Raw genomic sequence first — 17,500 nt, 5'->3', positions numbered from 1 at the left:
TGGTTGCTGTCCCATCTTTGTATATATCTTCTTTGTATATAGCTTCCAGTATACAGAGTCAAATGCATTTTCGTAATCGATGAATGCCATACACAATGGTTTCCTATATTCGTTTATTTTTTCCTTTATTTGGGTGAGCGTGTGGATGTGGTCTGTTGTTGAGAATCCACTGCGAAAGCCTGCTTGTTCTCTAGGCTGGTTAGAATCCAGACGGTCAGAGATGCGAGTTGTGATGACTTTTGTGAATAGTTTGTAAGCAGCTGAAAGGAGGCTTATTGGTCGGTAGTTTTGTATCAAAATAATTGTTGCATTTTTCCAGGCTTTCGGAGTTTTCCCGTTGATAAGGCTTTTGTTAAAAAGATTGGCGAGTTTCACTGTTGCAGTTTCTTCTGCATCTATTATAAGGTCTATACTGATTCCATCTTCACCTGGTGTTTTCCCTCTCTCCATGCCTTTAAGAGCTCTTTTTATTTCTTCTGTTGTAATGCTAGGGACGTCTCTAGTTACCGCATTCGCTTCTATCCATGGCTGTTCATTTGAGTTGTATAGATCTCTGTAAAAGTCCTCCACTACTCTTATGATATATATATATATATATATATATATATATATATATATATATATATATATATATATATATATATATATAATATATACATACATATACATATATACATATTTATATATGCATACATATACATAGTGTGTGTGTGTGTGTGTGTGTGTGTGTGTGTGTGTGTGTGTGTGTGTGTGTGTGTGTGTGTGTGTGTGTGTGTGTGTGTGTGCTTATACGTATGAAGGATTGAATGCACTGGCGCATTGATATGGATAAATAACCCCCCCCCCCCTGACCAGGACTCGAACCTCTGCCACTCCAAGAATGACCCAGTGATCAACCCCACCTAACCACACGACCCACTAAAAGGAGAGTGCAACTAGGATCTTACTAACTCCACAGACATTACCTTCTCGTACTGGATTAATGATGTTTTACACACATTCCCCATGGGCACCCGGGGGAAAATGAGTTAGATGTGCACCCCCTCCCCCCCTCCACTCCTGCCACTTACATCAATAGCGCGTCTTAAACCCCCCTCCCCCATCACCCCATCCCTACAGCGCACATCGCCATACATTCCTCGGCAAGTAAACCACGGTGAATGGGTTAGCTCAAGGTCACTGTTCTTGGCACTCACAAGGCGCTCGGTCGTACACTTGGGGCCGCTCCTCCTCCTCCTTTTCTCTCCTCCTTTTTCTCCTTCTGCCTTTTCTCTCCTACTTTATTCTCTCCTTCTCCTTCGCCTTCTTTTCCTCCTCCTCCTCCTCTCCTCTCCTCTCTTCTCTTCTTCTTCTCTTCTTCTTCTTCTTCTCTTCTTCTTCTTCTTCTTCTTCTTCTTCTTCTTCTTCTTCTTCTTCTTCTTCTTCTTCTTTTCCTTCTTTTTTTCATCCTCCTTTTTTCTCTTTCCCCTTCCCCTTCACCTTCACCTTCACCTCCTCCTCCTCCTCCTCCTCCTCCTACTCCCCCACCCCCCTCATCCATTACCGCCGTCCAACCTTGCCTCACTACTACACGCCGCGGACAGTGTCGCGAAAATGATTATTCATACGGACTATGTTATGAAGCAATCAACTGCATCGGACTCTCAAAGAGCGATGCGAAGGATGAGAGAATGAGGAGGAGAGGTGAAGATTGGCTGATGAAGGCGAGGAAATATATAATAGACAGGAGATAATGTTAAAGAAGAGAGTGAGGAGAGGGAAGGAGAGAATGAGAAAGAGAAAGAAAAGAGAGGAAGGGGGAGGAGTGATAGATAGATTATAGAGAGGCAAAAAATAGATATAAAGAAATATATAATAGAGTTTAGAGAAAAAATGGGTTTAAAGAGAGAGGAGGGAGGGAGAGGGAACAATAGAAAAGAGATAGGGGAAAAGAGAAAGAAAGAAAGAAAGAATGGGGCCCCGGGATACTAAAAAAGAAGTATAAAAAGGGGCCCCCCCCCTCCACCCCCCCACCCCCCCCTTCCCTTTCCCCTCCCTTCCCCCCTCCTCCCCTCCCGCAGCCCCAAATGGGAACCCCAAAAGGGGACTCCGTATGGGGGCTTTTCCCGGGTCGGTCTGGGTCTGTGGCGGTCGGCGGTCGGCGGTGGGCCGGGCGGGCTGCTTTTCCTTTGGGGGGGGGGGAGGCCCCGCTGGGAACGGCCCCCCGGGCTCCCCCTTTTTCATAGTGAGAGGACGAGACTTTTGGCCTAAAAAAAAACCCCTCTACAAAAAGGGGCCACTTTTTTTTCCTCCCCCCTTTCCTTTTCCCCCTTTCCCTTCCCTTCGTCACCCCTTTTCCCCTTTGGGTTTACCCTTTTTTCCCCCTTTTTTTCCCCTTTACCTTTCCCTTTTCCCCCTTACCCATTTTTTTTCTTTCTTTTTTCCCCTCATTTTTCCCGAGTTTTTCCCCCCCTTTTCCCCCCCTTTTCCCCTTTCCTCCTCCTTTCTTCCCCCTCCCCCCTTTTCAAAATGGTGGGGCCCCAAATTAACTTTTCCCCCAAAAAAAGGGGAAACCCGGGGAAAGAAAAAAAGAAAGGGAATGGAGAGGGGGGAGAAAATAAAAACGGGAGAGGAGGGGAGACCACGGGGAGAGAGAGACCAAAGAGGAGAGAGAGAGGACGGAGAAGGAGGAGGAAAAGAGGGGATGAGCCCCGAAAAGACGGCGGGGGAGAGAGGGCAGGAGAAAATGAGATGGGAGAAGAGATAGAGTAGGATGATAGTTTAGGGCGAGAGAGAAAAAAAAGAGGGGGGAAAAAGGGGGAGAGGGCGAGGAAGGGGGAGAGAGAGTTGGCGGTGAGGGGGGCGGGGGCCGAGAGGAAGAGGAAGAGTTGGGGAGATGAGTAGGAAATGGATGTGGGATATTAATATTATAATATATTATATTTTTAATTGGAGGGAGGAGGGAGAGAGGGGAGGGAGCAGGGGGGGAGTGGGGGGGGGCCCCCCAACGCCCTTCATTCCGGGAGGGGGTTTCGGGGGGGAACCCCCGGTTTTAAAACACAGCCTTTTTTTGCGTCGCCCTTTGCCATGGGGGTTTTAGGGGTTTTGGCGGGGGGGGGGTTTGGGGGGGGTGAGGGGGGTGGGGGGGTGAAAAGAAAGGGGAGGGGGGGGGTGGGGGGGGGGGGGAAAAAGGAGAGGGGGGCGGGGGGGGGGGCCCCGAGGGGGCCCCCCCGGGTTTTTTTTTTTTTTTTTTTTTTTTGGGGGGGGGGGGGCCTTTTTGGGAATTGGAGGAAGGGAGGTTTTTTTTTGGGGAGGTTTTTTTTTTTTTTTGGGGGGGGGTTGGGAAATTTTTCCCCCCCTTAACCTTCCTTTTTTTTTAAAAACCCTTTCCCGGGGGGGGGGGTTTTCCCCCCTTTTTTTTCCCCCCCTTTTTTAAAAAAAAAAAAAAAAATTTCTTCCCTCCTTAAAAAAAACCCCAACAAAAAAATTTCTAGGAAAAGAACATTTTTGTTCCTTTTTTTTTTTTTTTTTTTTTCAATTTAAAAAAATTAATCTAATTAAAAAAAGAAAAAGGGGGAAAAGGCCCCCAAGGGGGTGGTGAGAGGAGTAGGTGGATGGGGGGGGGAAAAAGGAGAGGGGGGGGGGGAAACAAATTTCCCCCAAAAAAATATTTTGTGGTTTGCCTTTTTTTCCCCCTCTACAGACGGGGGGGAAATTTGGGAATAAATTTTCCCTGCCAAGAATGAAACTTTTTTTTTTGGTTTTTAATTCAAAGGGGCTAAAAAGAGCATCCCAAGAGAAAAAAATTTTCCGTGAATTTTGGCGACAAAAAAACATTTCCGGGGGGGGGTTTCCCCTAAATGAAAAAAAAACAGTGTTTTGGGGGGGTGTGTGGGGGGGGGGGGGGGGGTGGGGGGCCGTGTATGTGAGGCGGTCGCCGGGGGTGGGTTGTGGGGGTGTATGAAATGTAAATAATAAAAAATTTTAAAAATTTTTATAAAAAAATAGAATAAATATATTTATAGGGACATAAAATTAATAATATATATTACTATATAATATATAAATATAAACACTTTTATAAAAAAAGTCCATGGCCCGAAACAAAGGTAAAAGATGCGGCAAATGAGAGGCCCGGGAAGAGTGCCCAAAGGGAACGAAAAAAAACGGGCCCCGCCGGGGCCCTTTCGTCTCTTTCACCCAAAATAACCCTTTGAAAACCCCAGCCCCCCCCCCCCCGCCCCCCCCCCCTCCCCCCCCCCCCCCTCATTCGTGGAAAAAAGGGAAAAAAAAAAAAAAAAAAAAAAAAAAAAAACTCGTATTCCCCCAGGGTCGTGGGGACCCTTGGGGGGGGGAAAACACGAAAGGACCGGGAAAGGGCCTTGGGCGTCTTGAAAAAGGTATTCTTCCCTCTCCAGCCCTCGTTTTCCTTTTCCCCTTTCTCTCTTCTTCTTCCCCCCCTCAGGTCGGTTTTTTTTCCCCTTTTCCCCTTTTTCCCTTTGGTACTTGTCCCCCTCTTTTTTCGGTTTTCCTTTTTTTTTCCCCTTCCTTTTTTCTTTTCTTTCCCTCTTTTTCGGTCCCCCCTTTTAAAAATTTAACCCAAAAATTCATTTATTTTTCCCTCAAAACCCCCCCTTTCCCCTTTCGTTCCCTTTTTTCCCCTTTTTGCTCTCCTTTTTTTAAAAAAAAAACCCCCCGGGGCCCCGGGGCCCTAAAACCCTTTCCCCGGCCCCTTCCTTCCTTTCCCCCCTTTTCCCTTTTCCCCCCTTTCCCCCCCCCTTTTTCTCCCCCCTTTTGCTCTTCCCCCCCCCTTTCCCCCCTTTCCCCCTTTTTCCCCCCCCCCCCTCCCCCGCTCCGCCCAAACCCTCTCCCCCCCCCCCCCCCCCCCCCCCCTTTTTTCCCCCTCTTTTCTTTCCCCCCCCTTTCCTTCTCTTTTCTCTCTTCTTCTCCCCTATCCTTCCCCCTCTTTTCCCCTTCCCTTTCTCCTCCCCCCCTCTTTTTGGTTTTCCCCCCCCCCTCCCTTCCCCTTTTCCCCCTTTCTTCTTTCCCCCCCCCTCACCCCCTCCCTCTCCCCCCCTCTCCCCCCCTCTCTCTCTCTCTTCCTTCTTTCCTTTCTTTTTTCTTTCTTTTTCCCTTTTGTCTTTCTTTTTCCCTCTTTTCCCCTTTTCTCCCTCCTCTTTTAATTTTTAATATTTCCTTCCTTTCCCCTTTTCCCCCTTCTATTGCCCTTTTTTTCTCCTTCTCTGTTGTCACTCCCATTTCCCTTGTCCTTTCTCCCCCTGTTCCTCTCCCCATCCAAACCCGACTAAAATCCCAAAGAACAAACCCCGTCTAATCCCGGGGATTTGCTCGCATTTCCAAGACATAAACAAACCCCCCCCATTTTTATTTCAGCTGGCGGCTCTACAAAGGTTCTAAAATACCGGGAAAAATTTCCCGGCGTTTTTACTTATGATCACACGACGCGTACCAAAAAAACTTTTAAAAAAAAAAAAAAATCATGCGGGACTCTAGTGTCTCAGTTTGCATTCAGTCTTAACATAGGTTCTTTCTAGTACTCATTATGGCGAATACTTAAATACTGATTTTTTTCCGGGCGAGACTATCCCGGGAAAACTCACGCTAAAAAAGCAACTGGGAAAAAAGCCAAATACTAGCGGTAAAGATGACGAAAAGAAAACAATGAGAAAAAAATATATAAAAGGAAGTAAACAAGAAGTGAAGAAACAAAGAAGGTAGAAAAATTACAAAAGAAAGAGAAGAAAAAAAAAGGAAAAGAAAAAGAAAAAGAAAAAGAGAACATAAAAGTAAAATGAAAAAAAATATATATATAAAAAAAGGAAAAAGAAAAATAATAATAATAACAGCTCCCACTCAAAGACTGTGCAATCCCCTTAGTCACAGAAGGTACCGCCTCTGCTCGCCCTCCGGGAAACCCAACCCCGAGACCCAAAGCAGGTGCACGGGGGGAAAAAAACGTAAAGCCATAGTAGCCCTCTGACCCGGGGTTTTTGAACCCCGAGGAAAAGAATGGGCGGCTTGCGAGGAGTGCCATATGATACCTCCATAGACAGTCAGGGAGGGAGTCGAGAAGGGAAGAATAGGGAGAGAGAGAGAGAGGGAAGAAGGAGGAGGGAAACGGAACTGAAAGGGATAAAAGGAAGAACGAAAGGAGGAAAGACGGGGGGAAAGAAGGTAGGAAAAAAGGGAGGAAGGAAAGAATGGAGGAAAATGAGGACTGGGAAGGGAGGAATAAGAAAGAGAAAGGAGGAGGAGGAGGAGGAGGAGGAGGAGGAGGAGGGGGGGAAAAGAGAGAGAGAGGAGAGAGAGAGAGAGGGGAGAGAGGGGGGGAGAGAAAAGAGGAAGGAGAGAAGAGAGAGAGAAAGAGAGAGAGAGAGAGAGAAGAGAGAGAGAGAGGGGGCAGGGCGGGAAAAAACCTTTTCCCGGGGTACGAAAGAGATGGTTGTAAGTCGACAGAAGCGAGGAGGTGTAGAAAAGGTGAGTGAGTGAGCAATGGGTGAGAGAGAGAGAGGGGGAGAGAGGGAGAGAGAGAGAGAGGAAAAGGGGGAGAGAGAGAGGGGAGAGAGAGGAGAGAGAGAGAGAGAGAGAGGAGAGAGAGAGAGAAGAGGGAGAGAGAGAGGAAGGTGAAAAAACCTTTTTCACGGGTACGGGAAAAAGGGGGATGGTGTAAGTCGAAAGAAGGAGGTTTTTGTAAAAAAAGGTAAAGTGAGTGGGGCCAATGGTGAGAGGGAAAAGAGAAGGAGAGAGGGGAGACGAGAGAGAGAGAGAGAGAAGAGGGGAAAAGAGAGAGAAGAGAGTGAAGAGGGGAGAAGGGAGAGAAGAGAGAAAAAAAAGATTTTCCCAAAACAATTTTTTAAAAAATCTCCCAAAAAAATCCCCCTAGCAGAACCCCCCCTTTCCCTATTATCAGAATACGAACGCCCATATGGTCTGAGGGCAACTTCAAATTTTTAAAAACTTTATTTTACAAATGATGATGGTAATAGGGGGCAAAGCACGACAGACTTAACTTTGCAGAAGAAGGTGAGGGAAAAAAGAAAAATGGGTTAAGAGAAAAAAGAGGAAAAAGGGAAAAAATAGAGGAAGAAGAAAAAAGAAGAAGAAGAAGTAGAAGAAAGAAGAAGAAGAAGAAGAAGGGAAAAAAAAGGAAAAAGGGAGAAAAAAAAGTGGAAAACAGATGAAAGGAGGAGGAGGAGGAGGATATGTAGGAGATGATGGTGACGAAAGAAAGATAAGAAAAAAAGAGAGAGAAATGTTATATTCTTCCTTTTTATTACTCTTTTCCTTTATGTGTCTCGTTTTTTATTTGCTTTCCTCCCTCTTCTTATTTCCTTCCCTTTCGTCATTTTATTCTGTTTCCCCCCCTTTTTCCCCTTTTCTCTCTTCCTTTTTTTTTTCTCATCCCCTTTTTCTTTTTGAAATTTTTCCTTCATTTCCCCTTTTCCCTTTTTCATGTTTCCTCTGCCTTTTCCCCCCTTTTTTCTCTCCCCCCTTTCCCCCTCCTTTCATCTTTCTTTTTCTCTTTTTTTGCACTTAATGTTCATATTTTTCTTTCTCCCCTTTCCCCTGTCCGTTTTAATTTTTTCTTTTGAACACGAAAGAAACGAGTAGACGAAAAAGAATAATAAATAAAAAATAAATAGAAAAAAAATAAAAAAAAAAAAAATAGAAAAAAAACACGGGAAAAGTAAGAGGAAAAAAGAAAAGAAATAAAAAAAAACGAAAATATAAAAAAAAAAAAGGTTTTAGGGGGGGGATAAAACAAAAGGAAAAAAAACCAGCGGCAGGGCCCGGGAAAGCCTCCCGCCTCGGGGCCCCCTTTTGGGAAAGGGCCCCCCGCAAACCCCGGCCCCCAAACCCCCCCCCCCCCCCCCAACCCCCTTCCCAAAAAACCACCCATTTCCCCCCCCCCCCCCCCCCCTTTTTCCCCCCTTCCCCGTTTTTTTTTTTTTTTTTCCCCCTTTTTCCTTTGCCCCCCCTTCCCCTTTCTTCTCCCCCCGATGTTTTTTTTTTTTGTTTTTTTTTCCCCCATCCCCTTCTTTTTCTCTTTTTTATCCTTCCCTTCCTTTTTCCCCCCAAAATGATTTCTTTTCCCTTTTCCTTTCCCCTTTTTTCCTTGCCTTTCCCCTTCCCTTTTCCTTTTTTTCTTTTTTTTCCCTTTCCTGGTTTTTTCCCTTTTTCCCGCCCCTTTTTTAAAAAAAATTTTTTTTTAATCTTCCTTTTTTCCCCCCCCCCTTTTTTTCCCCCGTTTTTCCTTTCCCCTTTTGCCCCCCTTTTTCCTTTTTCCTCCTTCCCCTCTTTCCTATTTTTTACTCCCAAACTTATTTAAATTTTTCCCCCCTTTCCCCCCTCTTTCTTTTTTTTCCTCTCTTTCTCCCCCTTTTCCCTTTCCCCATTTCCCTCCCTTTTTCCCCCCCCTTTCCCCCTTTTCTTTTCCCCCATCTTTCCCCCCTTTTGCTCTTCCATCACCCTTTTCCCCCTCCCAAATTTTCCCCTTTACCTCTTTTCCTAATTCCCCTCCCCCCCCCCCCCCCCCCCCCCCCTGCCCGGGGTACACCCCAAAAACCCCCCCACCAAATCCCCCCCCCCCCCTCTCTCTCTCTTTTCTCCCCTCTCTCTCTCCTCTCTCTCTCTCTTCTCTCTCTCTCTCACACACCCCAACACCCACACACACACACACACACACACACACACACACACAACACACACACCCCAAAATCCCCACACAACACATACATACATTTCACACACACGCCGCCCTACAAAAAAGCGCCACACACACGCAGGGATACAAACGGCAAAAACACACCCCGGGGGGCCCCAACCCCGAAACTTGCCCCCGCCCCTTTCACTTGCTCACCCCCGCTTTACCCGAATTTCCGTCCCATCGCCTGCCTCTCACCCCTTTCTCTCTCTCTCTTCTCTCTCTTTTCTCTCTTCTCTCTCTCTCTCTTCTCTCTTCCTATCTCTCTCCCCTCTTTTCTCTTCTTTAAACTCTTTTTCCAAGAAAGGGAAGGGGGGGAGGGGGGGAGGGGAAAGGGAAAGGGGGGGAGGGAGGGGGGGAGGGAGGGAGGGGGAGGAAAAGAGGATAGAAAGGGGAAAGGAAACCAAAGGGGGGGGGGGTAGGGCCCGGGTAGGAGAAAAAGGAAAAGGGGAAAGGGGAGAAGGAAAAAAGGAAGGAAAAAAAATAAATAAAGGGAAAAAAAGGAAGAGAGAAGGGAAGGGAAAAGAAGGGAAAAAGGGAAAGGGGGGAGGAGGGGAAATGGTGTGTGTGTTGGGGGGGGGGGGGAGGGTTATGCTCGTTTGGGGGACAGAGAGTAGTGTTTCCCTTCCTGGGCCCCCGCGGAACCGGTTTGGAAATGGGGGCACGCGATTGGGTTTTTGTTTTTAGTCTTTTTTCTTTTTCTTCTTCTTCTTTTCTTCTTTTCTTTTCCCTTTTTCTTCTTCTTTTTTCTTTTTTTCTTCTTCTTTTTCTCCTTTCCCCTTTTTCCCCCTTTTTCCCCCTCCTCCCCCTTTTTCCTCCTCCCTTTTTTCCTCCTTTTCTCCCTCTTTCTCCCCCCCTTTTTTCCTCCTCTTTTTTCCTTTCTCCCCCGCTTTTCTCCTCCTCTTTCCTCCCTTTTCCCCTTTCTCCTCCTCCCCCTTCTCCCCTTTCTCCCCCCTTTCCCCCTCCTCCTCCCCCTCTCCTTTCCCTCCTCCCCCCCCTCCCCTCTTTTCCCCCACCCCCCTCCCTTTTTCCTCCTTCCCCCTTCCCCTTTCTCCTCCCCCCCCCCCTCCCCCCCTTTTTTCCCCCCCATCCTCCTCCTTTTTCGCCCCCCCCTTCTTCTTTTTTCCCCCCTCCCCTTCGTTTTCCCCCTCCCCTCCTTCTTTTTTTCCTCCCCCTCCCCCCTCCCCTCTCTTTTCCTCCCCTCCCCCTTTCCCCCCCTTATTCCCCCCATCCCCCTCCCTCCCCTTTTCCTTTTCCCCTCCTATTTTTCCTCCCCCTCCCCCAAACAGACATATGATTTCGGGGGACGTTTAAGCAAAGAGGGCTATCAGTTTGCTAGCCGGTATGATGGGGCGTCACCCCCGCCCCCAATCAAATCCCAAACAACAAAAAAAAACCCCAAAAAAAAAACGGAGGAAAGGGGGACCCCCCAGCGTCACCAGCGGCAAAAAACGGCGCGATTGGGCCCAAACCCCTTCGTTCTCTCCCCCTTTTTTCTTTTTTTTTTCTTTCTTTTTGCTTTTTGCCCCTTTTTTTTTCCCCTTTCTTTCTCTTTCGCTCTCTCTCTTTCTTTCTCTCCTTTTATTCCCGCTTTTTTTTTTTTTCCCCGGGGATTCATTTGGGTTTCTTTTTTTGTCTTCTTGTATTGGGTTTTTGCAAAATGAAAACCCCAAAAACATGCACACCAAACAAAGCTACAAATACATAAAAAAACATTAGACATAAATTTTCCCCATTAAAAAAAATATACCTAAACATTGCATCTATAACGAAAAGTTATACAATTTAAAGCACATAAAAATGAATAAATATATAAACATATACAAAATAAAAAAAATTTTTCCAATATAAATCCCCCCTGCGTGGTGCACACGGCCTCCACCTCCCCCCCCTTCCTCCCCCTCCCCTCCTTCCTTCCCCCTCCTTTCCCCCTCCTCGTCTTCCCCCCTCCTCCCCTCCCTTTTCACCCCCCTGGGTTTTTCCCCCCTCTTATCTTCTTCCCCCCCTTTCCTTTCCCTTCCCCTTTTAACCCCCTTTCCCCCCCCTTCCCTTTTCCCTTTTCCCCTTCCCCTTCCCCTCTCCCCCTTCCCCTTTCCCCTTCCTTCCCCCCTTTTCGTTTTCCGTCCCCCTCCCCCGGGTCCAGGGACCTGGGGGCATTTTGTTAAACTCGCACACAACGATACACGACAGTCTTTCCCATCAACCAGAAGGCATCCTCGACCCCCCCCCACCCACCCCTCTCCCTCCCCTCACTGACTGTCATTCTCTCTATTAACATTAAACCGAATGGTCGTTTTTCTGCGCCGTTCTGAGATGGCGAAACGAATCGGAACTCAACTCTGGAAGCCTTAACGAGGCGGTTAAGAGAAAACGGAACTGACCGAAATTAAGAAAAATGGTACATAACGATCTCTCCGTAATTGCTCTAATAGTATAATGATCATCATTACTTTTAAAATTGCCATCATTACTACCAAAGTTACCATCATTACTACTAAAATTACAGTAATTACTACTAAAACTACCGTCATTACTAATAAAACTACCATCATTACTACTAAAATTACCGTCACTACTACAAAAATTGACTTCGTTACTACTAAAATTAAGATCATTTTTACTAATATTACCTATACCATTACTACCAATACTAATACTTGTATTTTCCCGATTGCTGCCATTACAACTATTATTAATACTAATGCTTCTACGACTATTATTTTGTTACTACAGTTACTACTGCCACAATCGTCACATAATTACTGCTATAATTTATATCATCATTGCTAGTCCAATAATACCTAATATAACAACGTAACTAATACTTCCAATTCTGTTTCCTTGGAGATAATTATCATGAAAAAAATCCTTTTTAATATTTCTCAACATAATCACCCTTAAGATCCACTTATTTTCCTTAAGTTTCCTTCACTACCACATCTCCACCTCCTCCTTTCTTTATCGCTGTCTCTCTCTTCCTATCTATCAAACTACGCATACGCTTTACGAAAGAGCGTCTTTGAGCTAAAAGTTCAACGCCTGACATTTCATTACTTACTTGCGATATCTTTTTTTTTTTTTTTACTTATTATATTATGAATTTATTTATTCTTATTCTTATTATTATTTTTTTTATTTTTTATTTATTACTATTATTATTATTATTATTATTATTATTATTATTATTATTATTATTATTATTATTATTATTCGTGTGTGTGTGTGTGTGTGTGTGTGTGTGTGTGTGTGTGTGTGTGTGTGTGTGTGTGTGTGTGTGTGTGTGTGTGTGTGTGTGTGTGTGTGGTGTGGTGTGGTGTGTGTGTGTGTGTGTGTGTGTGTGTGTGTGTGTGTGTGTGTGTGTGTGTGTGTTTCCTCAGTCTTTTTCTTTTCTTCTTTTCTATCGTCCTTTCTCCCATCCTCTCTTTCTTCTTTCTCTCTCCCATGTCCCTCTCTCTCGCTCTTTCTCTCTCTTTTTCTCTCTCTCACTTCGCCCTTTCTCTCTCTCTCTCTCTCTCTCTCTCTCTCTCTCTCTCTCTCTCTTCCTCATCCTTTCCCTATTCCTTTTTATATTCCTCTCCCTATCCCATCCCCCTATTCCTCCCACCTCTCCCTATCTCTCCCACCTCTCACTTTCTCTTAAATCTATCCTTCATTTATATTCCATCTCCTTTTATTCACGATTATTTTATTCCCTTTTTTTTTTTTAAAGAGAGAAATCAGGTCTCTCCCCCCCCCCCCTCGCACTGCAGAGGCGGAAGGGCATGTCGGTCTCGCTGATAAACTGGCAGCGGTTGTGGCGCGGGTGTGGAGGGGGGGCGGGGGATTAGAAGGGGGAGGGGGACGAGGGGGACGAGGGGGTGGAGGAAGAGGAGGTGGTGGGGGGACGAGGGGGGAAGAGGGGGAGGAGGGGGAGGAGGGGGGGAGGTGGGGGAGGAGGGAGGGGAGGAGGAGGAGGAGGAAGAGGAGGAGAAGGAGGAGGAGGAGAAGAAGAAGAAGAAGAAGAAGGAGACGAAGGAGGAGGAGGAGGAGGAGGAGGAGGAGGAGGAGGAGGAGGAGGAGGACGAAAAAGAAGAAGAAGAAGAAGAAGAAGAAGGAGAAGGAGACAAACGAGGAGGAGGAAAAAAGAAAAAAGAAAAAGAAGCGAAGAAAAAAAAAAGAGAAAAAAGTGAGAATGACAAGATGAGAGAACAGACACAGGAAGACCAAGGGCACGCGTGGGAGAAGGCGGCGAAGGTGGTTAGGCCAAGAGAAAAGGCCGAGGCTCCCGTCGGCCTACCGACCCTGGCTCTGGAGGCCGACCCTACACTGCGACAAACTGCGATCGACTCTGAAGCAGATTCCGCCCTCATCATGGCATCAGGGGAGAGGCAAATGCAACAAACTTTGTGATATAAATAAATAAATAAATAAATAAATAAAACAGCAGCAACAATGACAACAACAAAACAATAATAATATCAATAATGATAATAATAATAAAGGTGAGAGAGAGAGAGATGAGAGGGAGAGAGAGAGAGAGAGAAGAGAGAGAGACGAGAGAGATGAGAGAAGAGAAGAGAGAGAGAGGAGAGTGAGAGAGAGAGAGAGAGAGAGAGGAGAGAGAGAGAGAGAGAGAGAGAGAGAGAGAGCAGAGAGAGAGAGAGACGGAGTGAGAGAGAGAGAGATGAGGAAAGAGAGAAGGGAAGACGAGAGAAGAGAGATGAGAGAGAGAGAGAGAGAGTGAGAGAGAGAGAGAGAAGAGAGAGAGAGAGAGGAGAGAAAGAGAGAAAGAGGAGAGAAAGGAGGAGAGAGAGGAGAAAGAGAGAGAGAGAGAGAGACGAGGAGACGAGAGAGAGAGAGAGAGAGAGAGAGAGAGAGAGGAGAGAGAGAGAGAGAGAGAGAGAGAGAGAGAGGAAGAGAGAGAGAGAGAGGAGAGAGAGAAAGAGAGATAAAGAGAGAGAAAGAGAGAGAAAGAGAGCGAGACAGACAGACAGACAAACCGAGAGACAGAGAGACAAATAAAGAAACAAAGAGACAAAAGAAAAAGAGAAAAAAAAAAAGAGAAAAAAAATTGAGAAAGAGACACAGACAGACAGACAGACAGACCGCAGAGACAGCCAGACAGCCAGACCTAACAACAAACAAACCCGCGACAAATCCCAAAAACGATATCCGAAAAACAAAGACATGCTCGTTCCGATCTCATTGTCCCCTCCTCGCTGCGTCAAACCTCGCCTCTGCATTCGCTTTATCTGCATACAACAAACCCATTTACTTTGTACACTGAAATATTGTCTTTCGTTGTGGCGGAGTGTTCCTTGTTGACTCTGTATTCTTTATTTCATTTTTCTTTTTGTTTACGTCTTTTATTTCTTTGTTTTTTTATCTATTTATTTGTCTATTTTCTCGGTTTTGTGTTTGTTTGTTTTTTCTCTGTTTTTTTTTTTTTTTTTTTGTCTCTTGAATTAATTAATTTCTCTCTTTCTTTCTCTGCCTGTCGATTTTCTTCTTTTCCTTTCACCCTATATTTAGTCTCTCTCCTTCCTACCTGTCTATACTTTTTTTCTTTAAGAAATAAGAATTAAAATTTGTCTTTCTACTTCTTCTTACTCTTTTTCTATACCAAATTTATCTTCGCTTCGTTATACTCTTTGTAATCAACAGCTCTTTTTCTTGTTTGTTTTCTCGAGCAGTGGTGATACTAGCGAACAAAACACTAGTGCAAGAAAACACTGATGATGATAAGGAAATCACAATGAAAACAACAAATCAGTAAGAATTAAATTAACAATTATAACAATAACAGCAACGCATAGGATAAAAATACCAATAACAAAAATCCAATACTAAGAAATACGTATCAATGGGGCGCGGGGGATGGGGGATGGGGGATGGGGGGGGGGGCCAACAGGTGTTTCTACACCTGACACTATCTATTTCTAAGGACTTACCATACAGCTGATAAAATAAAATTATGGCGACAATAATAGCAGCAGCAGCGGTACTAGTAGATGGTAATAATAGTAATAATAGTAATAATAATTATGATAACAACAATAACAACAATAATAACAAAATAACACAATTCGTACCCACAAATACACACGAAACCCCAAACCCCACTCACCACCCTGGCTACCTCCTCCTCCTCCTCCTCCTCTTCCTGTTCCTCCTCTCCCTCTTCTTCTTCCTCCGCTTCATTTCTCCCTCCTCCTCCTCCTCATCTCTCCCTCCATCTCCATCTACACTTCCCCCCTTCCCTTTCCCCACCCCCTCACCTCCCCTTCCCTCTCCCCCTTAACAGACCTACCCAACGAACCCTCCAACCCTTCCCTCCGTCCCTCCCTTCCGCCCCTCCCTCCTCTTCTTTCCCCTTTCCCTCACCCCTCCCCCTCCTCTCCCCTCTTCTCCCCTTCCTTCCCCTCCCCTCCTTTCCCCTTCCTTCCCCTCCCCTCCTTTCCCCTTCCCTTCCCCTCCCTCCCTTACCATGATGGCGATGTAGCGTCGGTAGTGCTCGGGGAGGGGTCCGTCGCCAGCCATGATCTCATGGTGGAGCCTCGAGAAGCACTCAAGGTAGGTCGGGTGTTCCTCCAGCATCTGGTCCACGCCGTCGCCCTCGCATGCCAAGCCGAGATGACCCTGGGGGAGAAGGAGGCGGAGACGGAGGCCGTCAGTGGCGCGGGTCTCGAAATGAACAGGTATGGGGGAGGGAGGGGGGTGGGGAGGTGAGAGGGATGGAGGGAGCGGGGGAGGGAGTGGAAGGAGGCAAGGTGGGAGGGAGGGGAGGGAGGGGAGGGAGAAATGAAAGGAGGAAGGAGAGAGAGGGAGAGGGAAGGAGAGAGAGGGGAGAGAGAGAGAGAGAGAGGAGAGAGAGAGAGAGGAAAGAGAGAGAGAGGAGAGAGAGAGAGAGAGAGAGAGAGAGAGGAGAGAGAGAGAGAGAGAGAGAGAGAGAGAGAGAGAGAGAGAGAGAGAGAGAGAGAGAGAGAGAGAGAGAGAGAGAGAGAGAGAGAGAGAGAGAGAGAGAGAGAGAGAGAGAGAGAGAGAGAGAGAGAGAGAGAGAGAGTAATAACAATAAATAACAATAATTAATTTAGTTTTATTCCATTTGTTACAATGCTTATTCTTGATGTGACATGCTGTTTGTTTTATATTGCTTCTAAATTATCCCGTGTGTGCAAGGAATGGCCGGGGTTACCTTCCAAGGCGGTGTGGGAACTGAGTACGGAGTCAGCAAGATTGCAAGACGAGAACGCTACCACTGCACAGCAGAGAAGAGAGAGAAGGGGGGGGGGAGAGAGAAGGGGAGGGGGGGAGAAGAATGAGAAAAAAACAAGAAAAAAAAAACAGCGAAGATGGGAAAATTAGAAAAAAAGGAAACACGAGGACGCGAGAGAGCTCAATACCCCGGTGGGCATGGAAGCGCCCCGGGGGAGACGAGCAACGGCACAGTCCGGGTATCAAATCAGCGAGAGAGGAACAGCTTCTGAGTGAATTGGAAAATTGACTGATAATCGCCTTTAAGCAGACTCAAGGGATATGATATGACATAAGTGTAAATTACTTTTAAAGTTCAAACTGTAAGCACGCAAGCGGACGCGCATGAACACACTTACACTACGAAAGGTCAAACAATATCTACAACCAAAGTGCGTACATACATTTGGTTGTAGATATCAGGAGCGAGTGAGAGTAAGAGAGAAAGAGTGAAAGAGTGAGAGTAAGAGAGAGAGTAAGCGAAGATGTATGTGAATGTGGGCATACGAGTGAGAAGAGTGAGGAGGGAGGGAGGGAGGGGGAGGGAGGAGGGAAGGGAGGGAGGGAGGGAGGGAGGGAGGAGAGGAGAGAGAGAGAGAGGGAGGGAGAGAGAGAGAGAGAGAGAGAGAGAGAGAGAGAGAGAGAGAGAGAGAGAGAGAGAGAGAGAGAGAGAGAGAGAGAGAGGGGGGGGGGGGAGGGAAAGGGAGAGTGATACACGAGAGGAGAGAAGAGAAGAAAACAGGAGAGAGGATGAAACTAAGAAAGACAGAAAGAGCAAAGAGACGAGAGAAGAAAGAGCGAACGAATCCCAATCCGCTTCCCGTTTCAGGAAACACCAACATCACGGAAAATCGAATGTTGTTCAGGCAAATTCCGAAGATAAGGTGATAAGCTATCTAAAGGAAAACGAAAGATAATGCACGATAAAGGACCGTTTTAATTAAAGACCGAATTCCACACTCGATCACAAATACAGCCTTCCTACCTTGTCTGATAGATGAAGATAACGTAACAACTGAAGCTAATCTTGATGTCAGTACAGTCCTTGTTTTCAACTCTGTTTCCAATCTGATTATGCTAATATAATATCAGCGATTTTTAATAAATAATACAATTTAATATCGCTATCATTTTACCTACTGTCGCGATCTCTACTGCCACCATGCTCGTCACTAAAGCTACAATTTGCTGTAAAAATCCATTAGATATTAAGCAACGATCTATCCGAAGGGCAGAAATTCAGACTCAAGAGCTGAAATTTGAACTGTCAGCTCGAAATTTTGATCAAATGACTGTAGTTTGAACTGGTGGACCGGAATATTAACTGAAGCGCCGATGTTTCAAAAGGGCCCCAAAAATCTGAACGGAAAAGCTAGAAATTTAACCGAAGAGACGAAATTCTAGCTGAAAGGCTAAATTTAACTGAAAGTTTTAACTGAAGGACCGAAAGAATAAACTCTTCCTCTTCCCATACAACCAATTAGTTTCTTTAAAAAAAATCTACATCAGTCCCTCATTTCCTTTAAATCTAACAAACTCATCGTAAAGTCAGTAAGCGAGAGG

At 45.8% G+C, this 17,500-nt stretch overlaps 1 protein-coding gene across 1 annotated transcript in view; it reads right to left on the bottom strand.

Moving 5' to 3' along the window:
- LOC119578806 (sestrin-2-like) overlaps positions 1 to 17,500 on the bottom strand; it is a gene marked incomplete at its 5' end in the record, with an annotated part of 44,067 nt that overhangs the window by 22,062 nt on the left and 4,505 nt on the right. Inside the window, 1 exon segment of the mRNA XM_037926439.1 lies at positions 15,170 to 15,322. Within this exon segment, the coding sequence (XP_037782367.1) occupies positions 15,170 to 15,322 (153 nt within the window).

The sequence above is a fragment of the Penaeus monodon genome, chromosome 11 (genome assembly GCF_015228065.2).
Source record: "Penaeus monodon isolate SGIC_2016 chromosome 11, NSTDA_Pmon_1, whole genome shotgun sequence".
Lineage (NCBI taxonomy): Eukaryota > Metazoa > Arthropoda > Malacostraca > Decapoda > Penaeidae > Penaeus > Penaeus monodon.
The sequence above is the reverse complement of the archived record's forward strand: the minus strand, read 5'-3'. Positions and strand labels throughout refer to the sequence as shown.